Source organism: Lepidothrix coronata, unplaced genomic scaffold (assembly GCF_001604755.1).
Source record: "Lepidothrix coronata isolate B3197 unplaced genomic scaffold, Lepidothrix_coronata-1.0 Scaffold3, whole genome shotgun sequence".
Lineage (NCBI taxonomy): Eukaryota > Metazoa > Chordata > Aves > Passeriformes > Pipridae > Lepidothrix > Lepidothrix coronata.
This window is the reverse complement of record NW_016690183.1, coordinates 7,089,865-7,117,663: the sequence shown is the minus strand read 5'-3', so window position 1 is coordinate 7,117,663 and position 27,799 is coordinate 7,089,865. Positions and strand designations below refer to the sequence as shown.

The following is a 27,799-nucleotide window of genomic DNA, read 5'->3' as shown; positions in this document are numbered from 1 at the left end:
CAACTTCTGTTCACCCTTTATTTGCAATCTAATAATTAGGGAAGAAAATTGCTGTAATCACAAAATGAAATGTGACTTTTTAAAACCCAACAATTCCAAAAGTATCTCGCCTAATATGAGTAAAAAGAAGGGGCTACAAATAGGTTATATTAAGTTGAAGGGCAAGATAAAATATCCTGACTGTAATAGAGACCAGTGAATCTAACGCTGAGCGCATTGGATGAGTTTATTTGTTTTCAAGTGCAATAAAAATATGGAACTGTGGGGAAAAAATTACTATGAAACAGCTGTTGTAATTGTGCACGTTAAAAAAATTACTGTCTTGTGACATTAGTGAAATAACAAGGAATGGAATTACCAAATTTAAACAAGCAAGGGGACAAAGAATCCTAGGCAGCCTAGACTAGATACTGCAGTGTGTAGAAGGTTTATTCTCTAGCAAAATACATCAAGAAGTACATTGGGAGATTGCAAAAAATGGTCTTCAAATCGCTGTTTGTTCCTATTGATTATAAAATTGTGTACAGACACCAGTACGTCCACCACCAGAAGGTGTCTGGCACATGCTCTCTGACTTTGCATTTCACTGCTGGTGAAGGTGTCCCAACAGTGCCAGCTGCAGATGTTCACTTCATCTGTGGGGGCTGACATTTGCAAGCCTTCAGAGCTGCCATCCTGACACCAATAACTCTCAGCTTGCTCAAGCCCATCCAAGCTGAAATTGCTGCAGTCACACACACACACGTGACAGACAGGAAACACTAAATGCAGCAACACTGAAAAAGGAAAATGATCTGTCTTTTCCTTGCAATCCTTAGGACAGATGTCAGCTTCCTGTGCCTGAGGTAGACCTGAAAATTTCAAGTGCCCTGCAGAACCTGGGTCACCACTTTGCCATCTCTGGCAGAAACAAGCTGAACAATCACATGAAATGCTTTGACACCAAGGAAACCTGGGCTCTATTCGAACCTCTGCCGCTGACTTAACTGTAGTAGTCTCACTCTTTCACAACTTAATTTCCTCCTCTGTAAGATGATAAAAATTATACTTCTGGCAACCCAGCCCAAGGAGAGAAGAATATGAGTTATTGCTAGTCCTTCCATAAGCCAGTTTTCATAACGAGGTGGCTGTTCTTCTTCGGTGACAGGAGAATAGTATTCTCTCCTGCAAAGCAAAGCTCATGACCACATTCTCTAGGGGCCCTAACAAGTATATGGGCATCTGAGAAAATAGCAGCTCAGTAACAGGTAAATTCCCAGCAGGTATATGGTGCAGGTGGACACTGCCTCTCTAGAGGTAAGGCACTACATGCACACTTTTCTACTGACCTGAAGGGATTGGATTGAGCGGGTCATCACAGGATTTAGCCCTACTTATTACTTAAGCTGCAATCAGTCAGGTCACTCTAAAATTGAAAGCTACATTCCCAATTTCTTCTAAAGTATTTGTTTGTTTGAATCTACCTTGTACTTGTTTTCCTTTAAATCACATACAGGTTTGTACTTTAAAACCTCCTGGGCTGTAACCTTGTCACTCCTTGTATTACAAATTCCACTGAGAGAGTAAGGCACTCAGACAATTCAGACTGTATCCGTCACCCTGCTCAGTAATCACAAAGGACGAAGGAAGAAGTGGAAAGTGAGACTGAAAGTTACTGGTTTAACTGGCTGGCTGTAGGTGCCTATAGCCAATATACAGAGGGGAAAAAGCTGCTAGGAAAGGAGAGCGCTTTTGGGAGTGACCACAAATGGTCACGTACAACTAATACGATGATAACAGTAACAAGTGCACTGCTACACGAGCTTGGTCTACTCTTTCTATCTATTTTACTGCAGATGTATAAACCAAACAGCTCCTTTACATCTTCTGATGGTGTTTCACCAACATCAGGAGAACTGGAGCTGTAACTGTCTCTTGAAACCAATCTCATTTGTTGAGATGTTCAAAAACACATCTAGGCTACATCCCATCCACAATTCTGTAGCTTGTCTGTTTTAAAATACAAATCCCAGTTCCAAGAAGGTCATAGAAAAGTATTTGCAGGTAACATGTTTTAGTTCACTCATCAGATCAAAACAGAATCTATAAAAAGCATACTGTAAATTCAAGTATCCTTCTTGCTATCACCAGCAAACATGTCTTTTTTGGCAGTATTGAGAGCAGAAAAAGAAAGGGTATTAAACAGAGCCAAGAATGAGGTTTTGAGACTCCAGGAGAGAAACAAGCTGTCTTCGTGGTTTCAGTTTTTCAATTTTAAGAGGAGAGATAATGATTCCAGGATAATGATTCCCGGATGGTTTTGCAATGAATTGGTTTGTAGGTTTTTTTCCTCTGACACTTCCGGAAATTTCTAGTCTGAAAACCAAACACTTGAACTCTCACCTGCTGTGAACCCATATCACCTCTTACAAACTAATGGATCCATTCTAGTTCACACATACAAAATACCCAGCCTCTTGTTTTTCAAATAGAGGTCCTTTACTAGCACACATATATTCCAAATCTGAAGTCTCAAATAGGCCACCATAAAATGTGCATTTTTATCATGTCAATTTGGTTTGTCAAAGAAAGCATATGTGCACGTACATTGTCCTCCTGTATAGTGCTGTTGTGAACATCCAACTGCTGAGTGCCACACAAAGACTCCAAAAGAGGTAAATGTATTTCCAGTATTGTTATTTTATAGTTTTGATGGCTCATTTTTCCACCTCCTTGCTGGCTTGGAGAATATGCCTACCATAAAGTGACTTTCCTGACCTAAGGGAGGGCTGGCAGATTACTCTGAGTCAGCTGCCAGCATGCAGGAATCTTTATGTCAGCCTTGACAAGCTGTGGTTTCTAAAATTAAAGTGTTTTGAAGGACTAAGTAAATTTTAGTCCACTGCATGACAAAACCTGCTTAAAATTTCGTGTTTGATTTATCCTTTTAAATATTTCCCCAACATCTAGACTGTATGCCTCTTCCACACCAGTCGTCAAAAGCCTGATTCATCTTGTTAAAGCCAACAGAAAAACTCCCACTCAGTGGGATCTCAGTAGACAGAGACCACACCTACCTCTTCTCATTTTCCTTCAAAAAGAAACAGTCTTCTCAGCTGTATTCTGTTCCTTGCACATCCACGTCATTCAGTCCTGCTGCCCTTTTCCAAAATATTTCTAAAGCTCTTACAATCTTTCTGTTTGAAAATAGCCAGGTAAAGAAAACTAAGATCTGCTCAATGCACTACCAACCGGATTTATATTCCACAGCACATTACAGGCATAGGACAGCTAAATAATTTATGTCACAGAAGTATTACTTAGCATTTCACTGCATCTCGAGTGCAACAAATTTATAAAATTTAGAAAAAGAAATAGATCTGCTAAAGCAAAATCAGATTCTATTTCCCAAAATGAACAAAACACAGATAGGCTAGTACAGAGGCAGAAACTTTTATCTTTCTATGTATTACATATATTTAAAAGGCTTTCACTGAGTAATTTTCAACAGAAGGAAGCACAATATGAGATTTTAAATCCATTGTAGAAGTTCAGCACACTTCATAGAGAAGCTGTAATTACAGAGGTGCTCGCTAGCAGTGTTCTTGTTAAGGATGTGTGAGGGGGTTCACTATTAACCCAGTTTTCATGGTTTCACAGCTCAGTTTGAAGACACCCATGCACTGGCCTTAAACCACCACAAAAAGAATTCCATCCCAGCAGCAATTTATTTAGTTACTTTTTCTTCTTGAAAAAATGCAGAGAGAAAAAGGAAATTATATCAGTTTTTCATGCTTTTCTACACATTTATATCAGAGAAAGAGTTAATAATTTTAAAACAGCAAATTCTGACACTTCTTGGTGAAGTCCTTGTCCTGTTTAAATTTATATCTAGTTCTCTCGACTGCAGCAGGGACAGAATTTCAGTCTCTGGATTCTAGATCCTGCTGTCCACAGAGATGCTCTGCAAGAGCAAGTACCTTCTCCTGTTTAATTTGATTCCTTCCTAAGCCTGTTCTAGTCTCAATGTAAATTAGCTCAAACTCCTCTGAAAGACATCGGTGTAAATTATTACACTTGTGCATTGTCACATGTCTCCCTATTCTGAGCATTGCTAAGTGTTTCTGATACAACTAGAGATGGGATCTTCTGAAAGAGATGTTCTAGAAAACAACTGGAAGCCCCTTCTTGGATGGCTGCTCACAGCTGCTGAAAGATACATGTCAAATAAATCAGCACTGGCTTAATCCCCGTGCCTGCCCCAGACACAACCACCACCTGACAGTGTTGTATAACATGCACAGCACAGGCCACTAGAGATGTAAGAGCTTTGCTCTGCTACTGGCTGAGTGCAAGGGGGACTTCACAAACAGTACTGACACTTTTGTCAATATTTTTGAAAAAGGACCATCTCCTGCAACATGGTTGAAAGCTGGCATGGGTTTCCAAGATAAGGCTTTAAACTAAGATTTTAGTTTGAATTCACTCTGCCTATGGACTCTGAGCCTTTATGAGGGAGAAATCATGGAAAACTTGGTTGATCTGCTTGATTGCCACCTACTCTTTGGTCAGGGAAATCAAGATACTTGCAGATGAGATTTCTCCTGGCTAAGTTTCATTTTCTTTCCCTCAAAAGTTAGAAATTCAAATGGAAAAGTAGCATGAAAATTCCCTCTTCACCAGAATGCGATAAAGAAAAAATGCAAGTCAGAGGCTTTCTGTTGACGTCCCACAGCTGTGCCCCACGTCTTAAGTTTCCAGGTAACGTGAGCCTATTCAGCCCCAAATGCTTGCTTACATTAGCTATAGCCTACTAAAACACCAAGGCCTTTCGGAACGGCACATGAAGATGAACTAAACTAACAGGACTGGAGCAAGTAATCCAGTAATTATAACTGATCACAAATCGGTCACTCCAAAAACGGCACGGTGGTGAGAGGTGACTTCTGGCAGAGTCAATACAGACAATTGACTGAGTTTAGTTGTCTGTTAGGCACCACAGATGACTCTGCTGTGGCTGTCTCTGAAGTGAGCCCCTATAATCCAGCTTACCCCTTTATGCCTTTTCTTTTACATTTTCACCTTCATACAAAGCAGGTACATGAAAGGTTCTCTGAAATCTAAGGAGGAGTCAGGGAAAAGAAGAAGATAAAGGATAAGGCCAAAGTATACTAGTACCAAAATCTATTACTTATTTTTGTGACATACCATGCAGCTCACAAAGGGAAAAGAAAATGGTGACTCTATTAGCTATGTAGATTGAAGATTCCTCACAGGCATCTCATAAATCTTACCATAATATCCTGTAAACACGAAAAGATTTGAAAGCCTGATACAGAAGCGCGCTAATTACAGAACATCACTTATATGTAAATCAAGAAATCCTAGGCAAGTGGAGGGAAGGAAAGAGTTTCATCTCTCCCCATGACCATAAGATGTCACAGTGACAAACAAAACTAAAAAGAGCGTTATTAGTGTTTTTTAAGTGAGCAGGCCTGGCTCATTCTGCCTCAGGCAAACACCCTTATCAATAGGAACTAGAAAAATGCACATCTCAGAGGTCTCTAGGCTGACATAGACTGTAGGGGTTCGAAAGTCAGAAATAAACATTAGCTAATACACCTCAGAAACCAAGGAGAATTCCTTGTTGTAAAGCAAAATCTTAATAACGCACTTGTATTCTGTTGTAAAGAAATATCTTCTTTCATTCTTAAATCTTGTCTAACAATTAAGCAGGCAGTGAATCTAATTCACTGTAGGCATTTCACTTTTTGGTGTAAATCTGCTGTTCAAACTATTGCCTGACAATCCAGGGAGGTTAATCGTGTCAGTTTTTGTGGCTTTCCAGGTATCTTTGAAGTAACCTGGGGTTTCCAGGTTATAAAGCAATTTTACCCTCAGGAAATAGTGCTCAGCAGCTTGGGTAAACAGGAAATTAGTAGGAAGACAAACCAAGACTGAAATCTCTACAAGCCCCTGACAGACCTTAATGTGTTGCAAGCCTAGGCTTATTTTAACAGCAGAATTCACATACCTGTAACACCTGTGCTAGACAATGGCAGTGCTAAGAAGCTTTTCTGTGTGTAGATTGACTTTTGAAGCCAGAGGCAGCAGAGAGAGGTGTCCACAACATGAGGGCTCCACCAAAAGCTGCTTCCCTTCCCAGAATCTGCCTGCTGAGCTGACAGGGATGCTTAGAAGCCTGGAGCTCTTGTCCACAAGCTGCCTAGGAAAGCTCCCTGGCGTTCATCTACATCAAAAAGATTACACATTTATTCTGAGTCCTTTTCTTCCCTTGTGTTTGCACTCTCTACTTGGCTGGTTTTGTACTTCTGCCACTCAGACATCAATGTCTGGGGTAACACTGCTTCCAAGTTAGAACAACCACAACCACAGCTTAAATTCTGATACATGTGTATTGCCCATCTTGTTTTTAACCCCAGCTACACCTCATGTTTGGAACATTGCCACAATGTAATCCAAAATCAAAATCAATATTCTTTCTTATGGTGTAAATGATTTCTTTAAAAAAATAATCCATTTTCAAGGTTTTGTTAACATTTCCTTTTTGGATCTTCCAATGAACCGAACTTGTACAGTATCCCAGACATGAAAAAGAAATGGGTCAGGGAAAAAATAAAACCAAGATGCATAAAGAAAGATCATCTTTGAAAATGAAATAACATCTGTTCCATTTTTAGATTTGAGGCCCAAGACACATTTACATTTAGGGTTAGATAGGGTCTAGAGCTGCGTGCTCTAACTAGACCTGCCTTGAGCCAGCAGTTGGACTAGACAACTCAAGATCATTGAACCATTGTATTAATATCTTTTTTTTGTGAAGGGGCCACTAAGAGGAAGTAAGATTATCAGTATGTGCAGTCTAATCATGGAAAGCTGGCTTAAAATGGCCTCAGAGTGAGAAGCAATCAGATCTGTAGCTCTTACTCTCAGGAGTGAGTCTACAGCTATGAGTGAGCTGTGACAGATCACCCCAGGTGAGTAACAGGTCACTTCCCCACATCTTTGCTTCCTACCACTTCAGAAGTGAACAAGTACCTTCCAGGCACACAGGCTCTGCTGCCAAGGAAAAGGAAGGGTCTGGAATAAACACTCCTGGCTACTCTTAGAAGGCAGGACAGTGCTCAATGAGAGAATGTATAATGAAATTAGCATAGATAATTTAATGAGAGGGGAAGGATAGAAAGAAGCATCCTTCCATAAATTTAATTAATAAACAATTACAGCAAAACTATTTTGAGGTTGGGGGTTTTTTGGTTGGTTGGTTGTTGTTTTTTCTCCTTTTCTTTATATAAAAAGCTATTAGATATGGGAAGAAATTATAGCTGTACTGATGGGGTAAAGTGAACATCTAAAGTATTGAAAGGGTTAGAGAAAAGCTTGAAAGTATAAAATGCTATTTGTTTGAGGCTCTCAAGATCCTATTACCAATATCAAAGACCTTGCAGAAAGATGTTTCTGCTGGGCAGAAGTGTTTGAACCCTGCAGGGAGACAGCACTGACCTCCCACTCTCTTAGTAAGTCTGTTCTGGGTATAAATGGCATACATCTGGCAGTACCTACAGCAGGAAAGCCTGGACCAGGAGTAAGATAACAACAGGGCTATATTTACTAGCTAGTTAATGAGAAAACCCAATTATCAAAAGGTTTCCTGCATCATAGATGCACTTTTTCAGAAGCAGGATGAGTTACTACAGTATTGCACTACAGATATAATTCTGCCTTCCACATGGAAGGCCAAGTAAGTTTTGTCTGTCTAATAAAACTATCCATTGGTTGGATAAATATTGCCATAACTACCAGAAAGCAACGGGCAGGATGAGCTCACTAGCCTTCTGGCAGTCATCCTAGGAGAAGGACAACTCTAAAACCTGGGCAGATGGAACTCACTTAGCCCTGTAAGGCCACCCATCTAAGAGAAGGACACTCTAATTAAACCTGCATCCTGAGGACCTCGCTGTCAGCGTCCAAGCTCGCTTGGCCCTGGCAGATGAACCTCAGGATTAAAGGGTGGGTCCAGTTCTGTGCATGCTGCGTCTCACCTAAAACAATCCATTGCGCAGGCTCGATTTATCCACCAGAAGGCATGAGAAACAGAATGTCTGGCTGAAATCAGACAACAGTATAGCAGGGTTACAAGCAAATTGCAAAAAATTCCTCAAGTGCACGATATGGTCAATGGTATACTGGGTGATACCAAAGCTAAAGCAGAAAACACATTGCATGTGCAGGAGTTCTGATCCTAAAGCAAGTACAACATGGCTGAGAATATTACTGATATGACTGGAAGACCAAAATGAACATTTATGTGGACCCGTATTTTCAAACTTTCGGACCTACGGTTAGACTCCCCCAGATCCAAAGCAAAGATCTACCATTTCTTCCATGGCACATTCCAGGTACAGAGTGGACTCATGGCTTCTACTTGTTTTACTTTATACTGGGGAGCAATTGCATGATCAATAAACAATTCCAGAAGTACTGAAGGATGTAGGCCCTACCTGATACCTCCAGTGAGATCTGGAGAAGAGGGAGTGGCACAGACCAGACCAGAAATTATAGCTGTCCACAAATTTTTGTGCTGTAGCATGGACAGATTCAAGCAGGAACTACTTTAAGGACCACATAGCCTCTTTTCAACCTCCTGGTACTGGCAGCACTACTGGATGCTCCCCAGGCCTTGTTTCTTGTAAAGGGTGTTAAGCAACAGGCTCCTGGTTGGAAAATGTTAAGTCTTTGTCAACTTTCCCCTTACTTTAAGATCAAATGAGCCTGAAAGAAGGCCAGTGTCATGTGTCCACCCACAAGTCACAAATCTCCCAAGTTAGGAGAGTTGGTAAAATTAGGGGACCGAGCAGATGTGTGCAGAGAAAAATGATAATGGGGACGAAGAAAACAATGTGACGAATGAAAAAGAGAACAGAAAAGGGCTGTGATTCTCCCCTCCCTCCCGCCTTATTGTCAAGCATCTTCTTCCCAAGATACAAAATCACATGCTGTTGCATCTCACAATGGGAGGCACATCTGGTACCTCAGGCAGTACCACTTGGCACTAGCTTGCACCTGACCTGGGGGCCAGGTATCCTCACTAGGCTGCACTTTTTCTGCCAGTTCAGCCAACAAGATGACTCTTCGTCTTTCCTAGGTAAAGGACTGACCAGGCAAGTCTCAGGTTGTTGGACTGCAAGGGAAGTTACTGCTATTCCTCAGATTGACAACTTCCGGGAAAGAAAACAAAAAGCAGATCCAGTGTGCTCAGAGCTGGCTTAAAAATAAAAAATGAAACAGAAAAAAAGAGGAAAGAAAATACTGATTCCTTCATTACCATCTCTTTTGAGGCTCATCGTAACTTCAGTGAGGCCACAACAAACCTCTCCCATCTCTCCAGCAGAACAACAAAAGGAAGAGGAATGTACTATTTAGCAGGGCACAATTATTTTCAAGGTACAACTGTTAAGTAAATCCCAATAGCTCAGACTGCAGACAGACTAGAGGTAGCCTAAAATTACCAGATGAGAAACTAAGCAGAAAGTACAGAAATTGAAGTCTTATCTGCAGTTATACCCATGCATTGGCAAGTCACTTCTTCACTTTGTGTCTGTTTCCATCTCTCATCCATTAATCTATCTTTTCTATCTCAGCTTTGAAGTTAGGTGTCAAACATTTGCACCGAATGCATCCGACATTAGCTCTTTAGGACAGAAATTATCTTAGTACATAGAAAAGAAGATCTACTCTTCTTGGCAGACACTAGACACTACTGTAATTAAAAAAAACCTCAAAAGGTCTGAAAGTTGACAAACAACAGATCTGTGCATTCAAACCTGGTCTCAAAAGCACCAAATCTCAGTATAATTAGCACTAAAACTTTGGTTAATTGTTACTGCAACTTCTTGACTACTTTGTTGAGAATTAGATGATGTCCAGTCTCCAATGCATTGATACAATGTCTATACTCAGTCTACAACTTCCTCATGAGGGGAAGAAGAGGGGCAGGCACTGATCTCTTCTCTGTGGTGACCAGTGACAGGACCAAGGGAATGGCCTGAAGTTGTGTTGGGGAGGATTAGGCTGAATGTTAGAAAAAGGTTTTTCACCCAGAGGGTGGTTGGGCACTGGAAGAGGCTCCCAGGGAAGCGGCCACAGCACCAAGCCAGACAGAGTTCAAGGAGTGTTTGGACAATGCTCTCAGACACATGGTGTGACTTTTGGGGATGGTCCTGTGCAAGGCTAAGGGCTACACTCAATGATCCTTGTGGGTCTCTTCCAACTCAGCATATTCTGTGATTCTGTGCAGGTTAAGTGGCTGAGAAAAGACTCCATGTAGGCTGTGGTCTCTGTGACTGGGAACTACGGCTTAGTACAGAAAGATTTGCTCTTACATTAATGCCTAAGATCAGGCATTATTTCTCATTTAAAGCTTTCCAGTTTGCTGGAAAAGCAAAGGCTTTTAAATTTCTTTAAGCACTGTCATGAAAAGTACAGGACAGGTAGTGTGGGGACCCGCAAGGCTGCCCCAGCATGGTGTCACTAAGCATGCATGTTGCAACACAAGCATCTCCTTTCCTGTGTGTGAATGAAAAAACAACAGCCCTGATCTCCAAAGCGCAAACAAAATATGCCCAAGTGTCAAAACAAGTTGTGTAAAGGGAGAAAAAGACTGAGAAAAACCTAATTTCCAGACAAGTCTTTTGGTTAAGCTACCACAGTGCAACCGTGAAGGAAGCTGAGAAATAGCTGCCTAACGTCTTGTGTGGATTGGCCTATGTTTCCCTTTATGATAGGTTGCTGCCTGCAAAAGAAAGACTTTGCAAGAGGAAAACGAACAGGAAATACAGTAACGGCAAAGATTAAAGGGCTGAACAAAGGATCCCAAGCACAGGGTTCTTGAGGAACCTCAACATCCCTGAACCAGGAAATGCCTTAATCTGGTTTCAGACTGTGCTCCTCTTCCCAAAGCTAAGCCTGGCTGAAGTGTAGTATTAAACTACTATAAGAGTAACAGGCTGAGGAAAAGAAGGAGGAATTTAAAAATTCTGTGTAGGGTTGAAGACAGCCAAAAAACATCAATAAGACATGTGCAAGGAGATGAAGAGAAAGAACCTCAAAACTATGGCATGTCTTCCTTGGGAGAGAGACAAACAGTAGATGCACTTTTTGGGGTATAAGTCTCTCTTATTGCTTCATCTCTGTTTTTTCTTCAACACCTTTAACCATTCTGCTAAATAGTCTGTTAAAGATGCTTCTGTGTTGCTCTGGCTTTTACCATCTGTGGACTCACAAAGGTTAAAGTCATGCAGCGTGACTATAGATTGCGCTAAAAGGTGTATCAGGATGGACTTCAACAGCCTTGTCTGTATTTTCCCTTCTTGCATGCTCTTTCATGAAGTATATGATGTGAAAGACACTGTAGCAATGAAAATGGAAACGGGAAATTATTTTAGTGGGCTAGACTTGTCAACAGTGTGTCCCGAAAATACTCTAGTTTCATTAGAGCTTTTGTTGATATGACTGTGCCTCATTTATTTGGAAACATTCAAGGCTAGAACATCCTTCAGTAATTTGTACCTTCAAAGTACAAAGTAGGCCTTATATCAGCCTCCTAAAGATATGCAAAAGATATGTTTTCTAGAGAGAGCCCCGGATGAAAGAGCTGATTGCCAGTTTGGGGACATTCCTGTACCTTTCCATAAATGCACACATATATGGCATATATTGACCATGACCTAGAACATACACCTTCTACCTGCAGATATACCAGGATGTCTCAGATCTCTGACTTTAGTTGTACCTATTTTTTACCATTATTTCCCTGTCAGTAAATAAGAGTAAATGAGTACCATTTCTGTCTCCTGCAAGGCCTGTCATCCATCTTTCTTATTAAAAATGCAGCAACAACAGAAACAAATTTAAACAAACAACTACTGCATAAGTTTCTGCATAAAAATGCCACATGGATGACTGGTCATCCTTGGAAGTGGTTCTTAGTTGTCAGATAGTGAAACACCTACACAGGCTAGTAGATTAAGGGGGGGGTCCCAGGTATCTGGCTATCTCTGGTGCAATTCTGAACAGTGTCAAAACCTTACCCATTATAGTAAGGATCAGCTAGTTTGATACTGTGCTCACAAGATGATGCTGCACCACACCTCAGTGAAACAGTTTCCTGCATACCCTTTCTCTGTATTGTTGTATAAGCCAAAAAGTGTGCCAGAAGCTGCAGTGAGACAGAGCATGTTTCCTTTCCTGGAAAACCCACTACAGGCTGGTTCTTTCACTGCAGTGCTCTCCAAGCCTGAACACAAAGCCTATACCCCTAGTGGCACCCAGTCTCTCTTGGCTCCTCCCTCTCCACAAACCCTGACCATTTCATGGCTACAGCGGGTGTTTCCTGTTTATCACTGACTGTCAGAAAAACCCAAATTGCCAGACTTCTGCAGAAATGCAAAACTGGCTGTAGTGCAACATTGCTTCTGCAGCTGTTAAGGCTTTTTGTTTGCTGAGTATTAATAGGAGATGAGTTCTGTTCTGCTGGCATTCATGCTGTAATTTGGAAGCAATTCCCTCTCTGGCTCATACCAATTACATATCTATCTGGCAACATTATGTTGCAAGTTTGTGAAATCCAAAGCAGAAAGGCATGCGCTTCTCTGGGAAAGATATTAATCCTTTTCAAGGTGAAAAAGTAGATCACTAAAACAAACACAAACTTTAAACATCTGTGGTATCTGAAAATGCTGTATGGGTATGAGTAAAGAAATTATTTTTGTTTAGAAAACAGATAAGGCCCTGTAGATGCTCTCAATGCAGGCTATCAGCAAATTCAAAAGCAACACATATTTTGCCCAAATACCCCCAAAAACACAGAAGCATGTTTCAAAAAAAAGAAAACTATTTTGCATTGTGACTGACCTACCTCACAAAAAGCATTTTCTTAACCAAGTGAGATTTTAAATACATCTGAAAAAGGTACATTTAATGGCTCTGACTGGGCAGTCCACTGAGAATACTGCGAAAGTACAGCTTAAACAACAGAGAAGCATCTGAAATTTCAGAATTTCAGTTTTATGAAAGAACAAGAAGGCCAATTAAGGTAGAAAATCGTTGAAATTTCTTTCCACGTTTTCCTTCGTGTTCTCCACTCGTGATGCACTTCTCATTGCTCGTTTCTTCTTCCCATAGCAGCACATGCACAATTTCTTTCTAGTGTGGTCCTTTAGGCTGACCCTCTTGGCCAGTAATTATCATTATAATTGTGTTGGATACATTTCTGTTGTGATAATCTGCTACCATGAAGAAAATAACCTGCAGACGCTTTTCCCTTTACTCACGCCTATTTCAGGTCCCAGACCATCGCATTCCAATTACTATCTACAGTGATTAGATGTCAGTAATCTGTTAAGTACCTGAAGAGTCGCATAATGACTACAGGTTACATGGTAAGAGTGTCATATTTCATTTGCTTGTTAGTTTTTAAAAATGTAGGAAAGAAAGGATAACTAATTGGGGGACATTAAGGCTTTTGAACAAAATGCTCCCAAATATTTTATATATGCCTCCATAATCAATACAGAAATGAATACTAATTCTCTATTTACTTGACCTCCTTTCTAATGGTTCTTTTTTTCATATTAATGGGAATTTCACTGTTACAAATCAGCTAGTCTTTAATACCTTTGATTTTTCAAGTTGCCCCACATAGCTCTTTAATAAAAAAAGGCTCAAAGTTATGTTTTTAAGCTCTTTATGTCAAATGGCTGGCTGGTCATAGCATAAGGATAATTTCCTTAAATGTGGTATAAAAACAACCCGGGGGGGAGTCCTACAGTCTAACTGTACGCAGTAGAAAAACTTTGACTCCTGAGGTTGGCCAGGATGATTCCCATGGTCCCTCTATAATAATCCTAATACAATAGCACCACCAAAAATATTAAACCTTTATATATTTCAAGACCAGGAACCACACCAGTCTGTACGGGATGCCTGAAATTCTTGAGAAACTTAAATGCTCTATATAAGCTGATTCTTTATCTGGCCATACAGCAATCTCCCCTTTTATCATAGCTCCTGCCAGCTATCATGGGCCAAACACTGCAGTGTATACCTCAACCTTTTCTGAAGCTCTGTGTGGTTGATTAATAGCCAATATTGACTCGTGGTGAAAAGATACCAAAGTACAAACAATTACAGGAAAAGCAAAAGAAGAAATTAAGAGCTGCCTTTGCAACTGAGCTACTCTGTTTTATAGAGAATTAATGCTGTAATCAGCAATGCTCCAGTCAATAGCAAGTTAAGGGAATTATAACATATTACATGGAAAAACAATACAGATACCTTGAAAATAAATTACCATATCTTAGCTACATTTCTTATCTGAGTTTGATTTTGATGACCAGTATCTTTCTGATTCTTGCACACCATATTGTGTGCTATGCAACATAAAAGGAAGATATGATCTCCATCCAAAAAATAAGTCTGAAGAAAGATTGTTTACACCATCTTCTTTGGATAGAAAATACTTGAGGTTTTCGGACACTGCAGCTTTTAACATAACATTTAATCAACTGCAAAGCTGTGTTCTTCCATATATAAGACTCAACAATGAGCGGGAATCCTCAAATGTGCCTTTAGACGTATAAAATTGACATACATCAACATTCTTCACCACTTTAACTTCCCACTTCAGTAGTCAAGTAGCTCTAAGAGTATCCACATGTGCTGCTATTTACTACTGCCTACTTTATTTTCTCCTATTTTAATTCTGGACAGGGTAATGATTTGTCCTTGATGAGTGCACTGGCGCAATCTCAGGGCTGACATTCACAACCTAATGGTACCAGCATAACAAATTACCAAGAGGCAACAACTTACCAACCATGGGCTGCCCAACTATGGTGTAGTACAACTTAGTTTTAAGCATCAGTGAAGGATGGTTATGCTAATTTGCATTTTCTTACAGTAGGGCAAGTGAAGAATGCACATGCAATCAATTAACAAAAGCTACTGTGTCTCAGCTAATGGGGGCAACCTATTAACCTGACAATTCATTGTGCAGTTGAGCCCTTAATGAAAAGTGGCCCAGCTAAAGAGGTTTTTGTATTGTGGATCAGGCAAGAAAGCTACTAGCAGCCTAGTAAACTTCCTCAATAAACCAAGGTACTAAGGTCTCCTCAAAATTCAGTCTGGGATTTTGTATCTTCTTTCCATGCTTCTTTAACAGCTAAAAGAAAATATGATCAGTCTCAAAGATTAGTGACCATGGCTCAAATCAGCTGCAAATTAGAATCTGCTTTACAAGTTAGATCCTGCAATGAATTTCTGTCCCAAAACCAGGATAACTACACCCAACGTTCTTATATATTAAACAGTTTCTCATCCATGTATTTTTAAAAACACAAGATATAAGCATCCTGTATGTCCTGTAGACATTTCAGTGGCTCCCTTAATTCTTTAGAGTAGCATTCTCAATTTAGTTAAACATTAGGAATTACAGATCATCAGCAATGCCTCATATTGCAAAGAGATAACCTGTTTCTAGGACTGAGTATCTGTAAAATGTTTACATGTAGCATCCTTGCTGATACCAGATACTTAAGGTCAACGTTGTAGATAAAAGAAGTATAACTCTTGTCCTTTACAAATCCTTTAGAATATAGGTTATATCAAAGATTCCTTTGATTGCTCTCAAATTCAGACACTCTTAAACACATATACCTGACTGTCAAGCAATTTATAAATGCTTTTACCAAATGTCTGAATTTTGTCCAGGAGGCTCAGATAGATCACTGGAAACATTCAGTACAATTGTAAAACTGAAATTGCTACTCTTTTTCATGCTTAACACCTCCTTAAGGATACATGTGGCTCTTTCACTGCAGATGTTTTGCTATAGATCTCAGTCCAGTCTTTTGAGTACCCTATTTCTATTCTCCAAAGATGACCATGATTCCATTCACACTAGCACGTGGCAACTCTTTGAAAATAGGAAGGACTCGAATGGTCAGAGACATGGGACAGTCAGGGGCGGAAATGTTAACTTGCTGTATAAGGTACCTAGTTCTTTGCAGAAGCAAATTCAGTGTTTCTGCATTTTCATTGCTAAGGGGGTGGAAAAGAGTTACATTGCATTGCATCAGATGCCCTGGGAAATATATTAATATTATGAGGAACAATTAATTTGAAATTAATGTACCTTGCTGCAACTACATACTGTTATACCTTTATTGGTCTAGATGATAATCAGAACTCGACTCTTTTTACTTTTGAATCCACCTGAATCTGGTGGAAGCTGGATACACCAGGAAGTTTTCCAATTAAAAGCTGGTGTGATTGCGATTATGCCCCTGAGTTAATACCATACTAAAGTTAATGCAGCTCATAGCGAATGATATAGTCCAAATAGCAGCAAATTGAGTAAAACAAGTATTCATAACTGTATTTAAAAAAAAAAGCAAATAAGTCAATGCCCACAAAATTTGTTTGCAGATATTGCGGGTTTCTATTCTGCCAAGTGATTCAGTTACTTTCAATACATTTGAAGATTTTGGTAACATTTTTGGCCTTTCCTAAGAGACATATTGGGCATAAAAACATCATAAAAACAAACATAACAGTTCAATTATCTTTCTGCAGTGACTGAATTATAGCATAGCAGAATTGGAAAAATACTTACGCTCCACAAAGTAAGAGCTGGCATCAATCTTCCAGATAATCTGTCCACGGTGAGAGCCATTGACACCGCGGTTCTTGTAGTCCAGAAAGTTTTCAGACAAGACCTCATCTACAAATAAAGAAAACAGTCTCATCAAGAGCCTGTTATGACAATATGCATAGCAGAGAGTCAGGCTGAAAATAAGCCGTTGGCTTGACAGGATATGACTGCTAGGCAGCTTGGCACCACATGTTGAGAAATTAGCTTTATCACTCATTTATATTTTTAAAAGTGCAGACTTTCTTAAAAATAACATCTTTTCCTGAAATCTAATTTTAAAAAATGCATCCCTACAAAATTCTCAAACATGAAAACATCTAGCTTACCATGGATAAACCAGTACCTAATTAAAATAATTATTTTAATCTAATAATAACATAGAATTATCCTCCTCCTTTGCACCAACTCTTCCTTTAAAAAAGCCCCACAGAAAATAGTTACATGCAGGTGTCTGTACTACATTTACTTGTACCACAACAGATGTGGTTATTTCTTGCAGCGTACCACAAGGGACAATTACTTTTGAAGAATCCCACTCACCGGGTGCCTTCACAACCCTCGGCCTCCAAAACTGTTGTTGACTGACAACAAAACACTGTCCTCTTGCAGTGTTTGAGCCACCTAGCAGCTGTCAGACTACCAACCTCATCTTCAGAGAAGTCAAGGAATAACCTATAAAAATTAATAACCTCTAAGAAGTTGCTGAGAACCAAGGCTGAAGAAGTGACCCCCTTGCACATGCAGGTCTGTTGTAAATAAAAGGTGGGCAGGTAGTGAGCCTGAGGAGTAGATTTTTGGTTGTCCACAGGTGTAAATTTTTAGTCTGTTTCCAAGTTTCATTTTACACTGTCTCAACAAGCTGTTTTCCAGACCACTCTCAATCTGCAAGCCCCATGTGGTGCAGATGTGAGCAAACACATCCCAGCCTCCAAGCAAGGGTATGGTTCTGGACCCCTTTTTATCAAACAGCTCAAAAACCAGCCAGTGGGACCACGCTGCAGCCTCAGGCCCACACTCACCAACTTACTAGCTTATGCCCCACTTTCAAGCACACAAAAAGGCACATATTGCCACCATAACAGGCCAGCACTCGTGGTTTTGACCGTCACTAAATACAAATATAAAATAGACATATGGAGACATTTCCAGCTGGTCACAGAGGAGTGGGGCTCGCAGGTAGTCCGAAATGGCTGCGAACTGAAGTGGCTGAAGCAGCAACCTCGGATGGGCTGGGCCGTGGCCTCATTGCTCCAGCTTCAGGGGGATGGAATGGATTTCACATCTGTGCTCTGCCAAAGCAAAAGGCCACAATCTTTGCCTGCAGAGACCAGCCAGCAATCTCCCAGATTTTTCCTTTTAGAGATAAGGACAGTTTTAATTTTAACAGAGATTCGTAAAACTGTGCCTTAACCAACTCAACCTTGCTACAGAAACAGTCCTGGGTGGGTGCTGAGACTCGCTTCTGAAGACAATTATATTAATTATTAGTCACCCTAAAAACTGAGAAAAAATGTGAACCACTCAATCTGAGATTAAAATACATCAATTGTAAACACTGGGATGAATTGGCTTTGTTGTTACATATATCAACAAGAAAACAAAGATAATGCCACCCATACAACAAGGGTCACTGTGCCTGAGGACAGACTGATGGTGTGACCAAATGCAGAGCAAAAGACACAGTCCAACAGACAAAGCTAAGGAACTCAAAGACTATCACATCAGTTAAAAAAAGGAAACTTTAAATTGAAGGAAACTACACTTTCACTGAAAGAGTAAAGCAGCAAGAAGATGTCGATATTGTCCCATTGGTTTTACACAGTCATGCTCTCAAAGGAGGAAGGTAAGCGGGTACCAACACTGAACTGTTCAATGCTACTCTCTTGAGAGATTTACAACAGAAATCCTTTTAAAGAAGTCATTAACGATTGCAATGGATAATTATAAATAGCAATGCTATCTACAATAAATTTTTCCTTTGCTGACTTGCTAATTGTTAGAAATTATTTCACTTAGCTGCGTTTCATGCTTTGTATTGAAGTATACCTCTGCAGTAACCCTTCAATAGTAAAATCCTCTGCTATGATTTCTGCTCTTCTGCTATACTTTATAGCCGGTTCTGTCTTCTTTTAAATTCCATATTATTTATATTAAAAAAAGGCAGATAAGTATACAACCATTACTCTCAGAGTTTGGTTTACTAAGGAATCCCTTCAGTGTAGGACCATCCTGGATACAGATTATCGAAGATTACCCACATCATTCTGTGGAAGTAGGAACACATGTACATGAGAGAAAACTTAAACTTATTAACTGTCCCTTTTTGCTTTAGCAGGGAAAACACTTCATACTTAAAGATGAGCACATACTGAAATGCTGCACTGAGATGGAGCCTGGGAACCCTGCCTGGCTCTCATCCTGCTGGGGTGCTGAGAACATCCCTCAGCTCCAGCATGCTGCTCTCTGGCTTCATCACTTCTGATATTTATTTGTCATATTTAGTCTCTGTAAGCTGCTGGAGATACTCCAACACCTGCCATGTTATTAAGATGTATGGGTAATCACTGTTCCTCAAAATATATTGTTTATAAAATATCATGCCTGCTTAAGGAGGCTTAGTTGAGCTGGACTGGATGGCCTTGTTTAAGAAATTGCAGACGTTTTTAAGCTAGAGTTTAGTGGCACAAGACATCTCAGAATCAGCTTTAAAATACTGTGTTCATACACAGTATCTGAAGGGGCCAGCTGGCACTGCCACTGCATGGGCTGTTGTCCTCTTCCCGCAGCTGGCACAAAGGCAGCGTGAACTCTGCATCACGTAACCTCTCTAACTTGACAGAGGGGTTGACATATGCCCATATCCAAACTAAATCCCATTCCTATTGCAAGCTGAGCCAGTGGGGAGGACTGCAGAAAGCTGTTTCCTCCCTTCTGTTGAAAATGTACGGGAAGTCTGGAAAACCAGGCTGAGAAGAAAGGTCACTGCATGTGACCACCTTGCACCATCTGCATGTCCAAGGTAGAAGAACACAGAAGGGAAGGGATAAGCAAGCTTATCCCTTATGGTTACAGCTGACAGGTGAAACCATAGGAAAGCTGGAACAAGCTGCTCCCACTGAATAGCACCTGCACGCTGCCTCCTGCCATGGAGGCAAGAGACAGGGGTGTGCAGGAAGGACAGCATCCAGAGCAAAGCAGGTCCCCAAGGAAGGGATACACACATGGAACTAGCCACGTGCACACAGTTTATGGACAGTGACCACTGAAATACACACTCAGGCAGCAGAAAGGATATTTTAATATGACTTTATGGAGCTCTGCAATATGCAGGTCACCTCAAAAAGGAGCAGCGGAGCCTTTAAGTATAAAACCAATTTTCTATATAAAACGTATTTGTCATGATTTAGAAATCCAGTATGTAGATTCTTCTCACAGTCAGTTTTAAACCCTGACTGTCTCTTTTGAAAGGCTAGGTGCTTCCCTATTTCCAAAGAAATAAAACGTATTTTTAGTCTAGTAGGAATTCATGTTCACTGGGATTTTTAAGCCAGACAAATTTTATCTCTAGAAAAATACATTCAGGTCCAAAAGGGAAATCTTGCTCTTTCATTTTTTGAAGGTATGTATTTTTGGGAGGTGGAAGATAAGAAAGAAATATCCTCTGGCAAGTCAAAAATAGAAGTAGTTGAAACTCGTCAGGAGGCTGGAATGTATGAATATGCCTGATCGACCTGTTTTAATTGGCAAGTGATACTATTCCAGGCATGCTATTCCTGGAACATGGACATTATGTATGTAGCACATTGACAAAGAAAATTGGGCATGTGAAATACAGAGCTGTTAAGTGGACTACATATACGTGCATATGATATGTACCTATATTTATCAACATTCATGCCATACGTAAGTGAATAGATGGTGTGGTATGTAAAGGAGAAAGAGTATGTGCAAAGGAAAATAAATTTAATTCCCTGTTTCTACTGAAAATCCCTATAACAAAGGAACTGACCTTTAAAGATGTTGCATCTTAATTCCCAAAGGTAAATGGTGAAATGCCTCATTTCACCTCCACACAAAAAGAAGAGCAGAGTTAATGCTGCTCCCTTTCATATATTTCAGCCAGCAGCTAATGGCTTTTGACATTTTTCCAATGAGGCATTATAACGTATCTCCCTCCCTCTGTTTTTGAAATGCGATTAACCTTTAAACTAGCTCTCTATTTCCTCTGCATAGCCTGGGTTTGGCCCCGCTTGGCCAAAAAGCAAACACTTTGCAATTGCCCTCAGATCTGTGGCTTCATTTCCCTGCATGGTAAACAGCTAACTAATTAGGAAAGTGTAAAATGAGGGAGTATTCAGCATGTGCTGCACTTTGAAAATCATTAGTTGCTCCTGGAGCTAGAGACAGGGATGGTGAGGGTGTCTGAGATGGGGAGCCAGCAGATATTGCTCTCTGGTTCTCCTGCTCTGGGGCACACAGAAGCATCAGCTGCCTTTTGCTGAAGCAGCCACAGACCTGCAGAGCTGCACTGGGACAGGAGCAGCAGCTCCCACAGACCTCCCACACCTCACACAGTCCCCTAGAGGAAACTGAGAAGGTGACGCATGACCCAGAGCCAGGCAGCTGGGGCCTGACTAGCAGCCAGAGGGACCAAAGCATGCTAGAAACAAGTGGTTTGGGAACCAACAGCAATTCTGATGGACTATTTTTCCTCACTAAGCCAGATACCTCCAAGCACAGCATTTTACTGCTAAAAATATTCTGTGCTGTCACTTCCATGCTGGGCATCCCAATATACTTCAAAAGCACTAGAGAGAGAGAAAGAGAGAGTGTGTTAAAGAACAATGGCCACCAAAGAAAGCTATCTTTCAGATGAAAGACAGTATCCAGCTGACAAAAAGCATGCTGTTCTTCAGAGGAATTAGGGAAAATGTTGATTGAGGCCACCCCTCCAAAAGATCCGTAAAATATGTAATGGTGACTTTAAGTGCTATCAGCAGCCTACACTAAACAGACAGGACTTCCATATTTGAAAGCTTGCCTGAAATTCCCACAGAGAAACAGATAGTCAACACATCTTCCTCAGAAGGACTGATGGAGTTCAAATTACAAATAGCTGAGTGACCCTTTTGGTCTGCTTGGTTTTACTTAAGAAGCAGAAATGGAAAACCTACTCTGCTCTCTCAATATTTTACTGATATATATGACCAGCCTATCTTTTCACATTCTCCATGACTAACCACTATACAATTTAGAATAACCTGTGTTACCTTCAAAGAAACAAATAATTAACATGAGACTGGAATGCAGTGTCGGTTTAAGTGCCTGATCTTGCTACACTATTCCAGTCTCTTATCCATCACTAATTTGATTTAGCAGTACATTCTACATCATTTGCTTTCCATAAACTTAAGGCAATTATGACACAAAAATAAAAACTACGCTTTATGTCTTGATCTGTTATGAAAAAGAAATGCTGCACTTCTGAATTTACAGAAGGACTTCCAGTCTTCAGCTGAATAAATTTGCTTTAGTTTGAAATTTAAAAGTGCTTTTGGTCAATATGTATGTCTTTACTATAATGAAATATAAAGATAGCTAGTAAAATGCTTTTAAAAATAATTTTCTATATAAAGTGGTTGAGCTCTGGTTGATCTGCTTTGCAACTTGCATGGAAAGCTGAAGGAAAGGGATTTTGTAAATGAGGTTAATTAGGTTAGAAAGGACCTCTGAGATCACTGAGTTCAAACTATGACCAAACACCACCATGTCAAGTAGACCATGGCCCCAAGTGTCATGTCCAGTTGTTTTTTTTTAAACACTTCCAGGGATGGTGACTCCATCACCTCCCTGGGTAGTCTATTCCAATGTCTAATCATCCTTTCTGTGAAGAAATTCCTCCTAATGTCCAACCTAAACCTCCCCTTGAGCAGCTTAAGACTATGCCCTCTTGTCCTGTCACTTGTTGCCTGGGAGAAGAGGCCAAACCCCACCTGGCTACAACCTCCTTTCAGGTAGTTGTAGAGAGTGATGAGGTCTCCCCTGAGCCTCCTCTTCTCCAGGCTGAACAACCCCAGCTCCCTCAGCCTCTCCTCATAGGACTCATGCTCCAGACCCTTCAGAGAATGCCAATAAAATAAAATAAAAAAAATTATTTTGCAAGATAATACAAGTGTAAGCCATGGATAACTGTCTTATTTCTGATGTTTATTCTCTTACTACCCAATTTATCACTTGAAGAAGAACTCAGTGATGACAACAGCCTCTACAATTCACAAGTGTAGCTTGCAGTGAGTTGTATCAGGCCATGCAAGTGTTTCCTTTTGCAACCCTTTAGTATTGCAAAACATAGCCCTTGGAAATCGTGCTTCCAAAGAGCTGTACAACACAAGCAGTCATCACTCTGCAGAAGAGGAACTATTAATGAGAAATATATGCAGAAGATGTAGATACCAATTTCTTATTTACAAAGATATCACAGTAAAAAAAAAATCACAAATAATGGCTATCATTATAGGAGTCAATAGGAACATTTTCATTGACTTCAGCAGCTACATATCAAGCTCTAGTATGGATTGAAACTTCACTGTTAATTCATTTGCCAATTTCTGCTGCAGGCAATGAATATAGTACAATTTACAGTTAGCATCCCTCCTTCTATAACTTCTTAGGGAGAAGAGTGCTGAACAACAAGGGCCTAATCCTCCATTGGCTGCAAGCTTAGTCCCTGATCTAAGAGTTTTGCATATACTTTTTTTTCAAGTACATGAATGGTTCCATTTTAATCCCCCCAAAATTACCCAGTTAAAAAAAATAAATTGGGAAGGAGAAAACAAGTGGAGAAGAGCAGTGAGAGGAAGACATGGCAAGAGAAAGACCAAAGGAAAGAAGGGAGATAGAAGAGCATAAATTGTGATAAAACAGAGTTGTCAAAGTTGCAACAATTCTTAGTCACTGAGGGCAGAAGATGGTGGTCCTAAGTAAAACTGCTCTAGGCATACAGAAAGGCAGGCATGTTGGTTTAAAATCTGAACCACCTAATCTGAAGCAGAAAGAATTACCCAAATGACATCAGCCACTCTTAAAATCAAGGAGTTGCAACTTTCAGCAAAACTTACCTTTGAACATCTAGCTTCCTTTCAGAGCCACTTATGACATCATCAAAGTATGATGATGTCACCACTCCTGTAGCCTCCAAAAAATGGGAGATACCATTCTCATCTTTCATGATACCTACACCAATTAAAAAAGCAAACAACTGCCAGTTACAGAAACCCTATTAAATCTTGGTAATGATATGCCTGTGGGTTTTCAGAAGGCTCTGGATGAAGTGTGGATCCAGTCTGTCCTCACTGTCCTGCCCTCCTTGCACTTGAGCTAACCCCGCTGAGAGGTTGAGCTCTGTCACTTGAGGGTCTTGCCTCTCCTTCCCTGCAACAGTGGAGCCTTTGGCTAAAAGCAGAGCTGGTGGCAACAGGCTCTATTCTTCTATGGTGTCCTTGAGGCATTTGGGACCTGTGCTCTGGAGCAAGCCATCATTCACCTATTTCTCTCCAACAACCACAAATCTTCGTCTGAAAAGGTAAAAAGAATGAGGAAAGCAAAGAGTTGAGGCTCAGCAATAACAACCTGCAGAGGCTAAAACCTCCCCAGCAGATGTCAGGTTGCAGTGGGATGAGCATCTGTCCAGTTATACTGGTCATTTGGCTCTGTGTACATTTGGAAGTGTGATAGTATCCACATAGCTCTGAGTGCTACTTCAGCTATGCCTGTCCCAGCTACAGGCTCTGCTTTAAAGCTCCTGCACTTCCAGGTTTATTCTTACCCCTGCAGCAGATGGACCACATCTGGGTTTAAGTACAGCAACAGCTCCACTTCAGCTATGCATTGCACAAACTTCCCCACAATTAATGATGCCCAGTTTGCACACAGAACTGAAAATGGGAGGGAGGAATCCAAACAAGGATGATCAAATTGCCCCAGTGAAGATACACTATATGTGGTAAGGTACAACATGGAAAAGTTCTGTTTGATTGTCATTATAACAATGGTTCTAAAGTTCCCACAGTCAGCAGAAGCTTCTCTATTGACTACAGTGTAATCTGGAAAATGAGGATTAGGAGAAAAGAGTGCACCCATGAAATCTGCTGGAAAATATTAAAATAAGAGACACTGCAGGCCTCAGGCAGTATAAAGACATGATATAAAGGGACATTGGAAGACCTGAAAGGTGAATGAGGATGACATTTGTCCAGGTGAACAATGTTCATTAAATAGGGGGAAATATATTTGAAAAACGGGCTTACAGCACTGTTGAAAGACATAACAGCAGACAGTACACTAGACAGGAGCCTGAGATCTGACAGAATAGTAAAAAAACCCAAGCCAAACACAACTCAGATGTGTGCACTGAAGCACCATGGTGCAAAGAATCTCTTGAGAATCTGGACTGATTTTATCTGAAAAATGGTATTCAATTATAAACTTATTACAAAGTGGAAGATTTCCAGCAAAGAAAAAAAATGTCTTCAGGGCTGGAGAGATCAATGAATGAGAAACATTACAAAAGGTCAATGCATACACAGTCATTACAGTAGTTGTGGAGGGCAGCATGGGAATATTTCAGTGTTATGAACACTGCATTTAAGTGTTATAAACACTAAGGAGTGGGAATGATTTAGTTCTAAACCAGAAAACTAAGAAAAGAAAAACATATGCTGAACCTTCAAAATCCACATGGCTGGCTTGGCAACCTCTACAAAACAAATCTTTCTGCTTTAAGCCTTATCCTGCCAAGAATTTGATGTCTGTGCAGTCCACTGTTTGTGCTGTGATTGATTCTATCCAGTCAACAGTCTTAATGTGCTACATGAATTATGCTTCTTTTGAAGTACTGAGGCCAAAACACGGCTTTTGGTGCACCAATATCCCCCACTGACTGATTTCTTCAGAAATCTTTAGCAGGTGATAATTACTGACTTCATTATCAGTCTGGGCTATATAGCGGTATGGGCCATCCTTGCACAGCACAGAGACAGTTTCATCCATGGGCATAAGGACCCTGGAAATCACTGAGAAGGCATGAAGCCATTGTACACCCTGTCTGCACTATTTCCCTCTCCTGACATTCAGCACGACAGCTGAAGGGGAAAACTCTTTTCCACCATTCCCCTAGAAAGAGCTGCCACAGCTGTTATTTTATGGTGATATAATAAATGAAAATGGGAATCTTTTGGCACACAGTAAACACCTCAGCCGTATATTTAAGGAAAAGAACTGGTAATCTGCAGGCTTCTTTACCATGAGTTCCCTAAAAGACTGTAAAGCACACCATCACTACACTAACCCCTCTACAGAAGTTTTTTGGTGCATTGCTACTAACAACATTAACACCACACAAATGACAGAGGTAAACTTTGGAAACACTGAAAGGGAGGATGTGTCAGAAGCCATACTTGTTGGGAATATGCATTTAAGTGTTGACTGTATGTACTTGTAAAGGGGTGAAACAGATGCAAAAGCTAATTGTTTTCATGTTGCACTCGGTGGGTCTGGAAACAGCACATCCTGGTTTCACCTGGCTGAAGTGGTCCACTGGATACAGAAACTGGGAAAGGCAAAAAGTGACTCAGGCTGATAAGTCACTCTCACTGGATCAAGGAGCAGCCAGGTTGGAACAAAGAACTGATATTGCTGCACTAATATATCTGCCAAGGCCTGCGACACCTGATACTCTCTCTGTTCAGCATTTGTGCAGGCTTTCTATTGAGTGATTTTATTACAGGTTTGCTCCTCTGACACTTTTTGTTGCTGAAATAAATAGTGCTGTGCCTAGTGAAAGCTGTCTGGCCACTGGGCACCTCTGTTGGTGTTTTACAGAGGGAGCAGAATTGCAGGTGTAGAACAAAACTTAGCTTGCTGAGGTGATCACAGTCTGGCCAGAGACCCAACCACAAGATGACCTTCTGAGGAGAAGCCCTAAGACCAGAGAGAGGTCCTCTTCCAAAGGACTGGAAAGATGGGCAACCTCAGGACACAACAAATCCAAAGACCAACAAAATTCATTTTAAGCAGACACACTGGGAAGAGTTCTGTTTTATAAATGGCTATATCTGAAGTAGAGAGGTGCAGCAACCATCCAAACACACAAAGAGTACCTGAGTTGAGGATTAGAGCCGTAACACAGGCACCCACAACTCCTAGCCTTATACAAACTTTACTGTGTCTAACAGTTTCCATCTCTGCTGGCAACATGTGACACTTTCTGCTTGTATGTATTGGATGTTTGGTAAAATAGCTGTACAAACAAGTTCTGATCCAAGTCTGACAGCAGAAAAATGTAGATTTTTCCACTTGTCTCAGTGGCCAGTACAGCAACACAGGTCATCTAAGCCTAAAACCAACCCAGAAAGTGCTTAGACAAATGTTTAAATGTTTATTAACCAACAGCTATTAGATTTGTCAAATTATGCCTTTTTGGGAGAGCAATAACACCACAGGATGAAACAGAGGAGGGAAAAAGTTTTAAAGCTAAACTTCCATCACTAATTAGGTCAAGACATTCCTACGTATATAAATTTCAGAGGAACTAGTTGTCAAAAGCCAAATTGGACTCTACAAGATTTGTGCATGAAGAAATTTTTAATAAATTTAATAAATTAATGTTTTGCTTTCAAAGAAAGAAAGAGGAAAGAAAGAGAGGAAGGAAGGAAGGAAGGGAGGGAGGGAGGGAGGAAGAAAGAGAAAGGGAGAAAGAAAGGGAGAAAGAAAGGGAGAAAGAAAGGGAGAAAGGGAGAAAGGGAGAAAGGGAGAAAGAAAGGGAGAAAGGGAGAAAGGGAGAAAGGGAGAAAGAGAGAAAGAGAGAAAGAGAGAGAGAAAGAGAGAAAGAGAGAGAGAAAGAGAGAAAGAGAGAAAGAGAGAGAGAGAAAGAGAGAGAGAAAGAGAGAGAAAGAGAGAGAGAAAGAGAGAGAGAAAGAGAGAGAGAGAGAAAGAGAGAAAGAGAAAGAGAGAAAGAGAGAAAGAGAGAAAGAGAGAAAGAGAGAAAGAGAGAAAGAGAGAAAGAAAGAAAGAAAGAAAGAAAGAAAGAAA

The 27,799-nt window shown here is 40.5% G+C and overlaps 1 protein-coding gene across 9 annotated transcripts in view; it reads right to left on the bottom strand.

Annotated features, from left to right (window-relative positions):
* Positions 1–27,799, bottom strand: part of HECW1 (HECT, C2 and WW domain containing E3 ubiquitin protein ligase 1) — a 267,082-nt gene that overhangs the window by 147,385 nt on the left and 91,898 nt on the right. For all 9 annotated transcript variants that reach the window (XR_001876166.1, XM_017823131.1, XM_017823109.1 and 6 more), the window contains one exon: positions 16,673–16,780. Coding sequence is in view for 8 of the 9 variants with exons in the window: in XM_017823131.1 (XP_017678620.1) it covers positions 16,673–16,780 (108 nt within the window). In the remaining variant the exon portion in view is untranslated. The remainder of the gene's footprint in view (positions 1–16,672; positions 16,781–27,799) is intronic.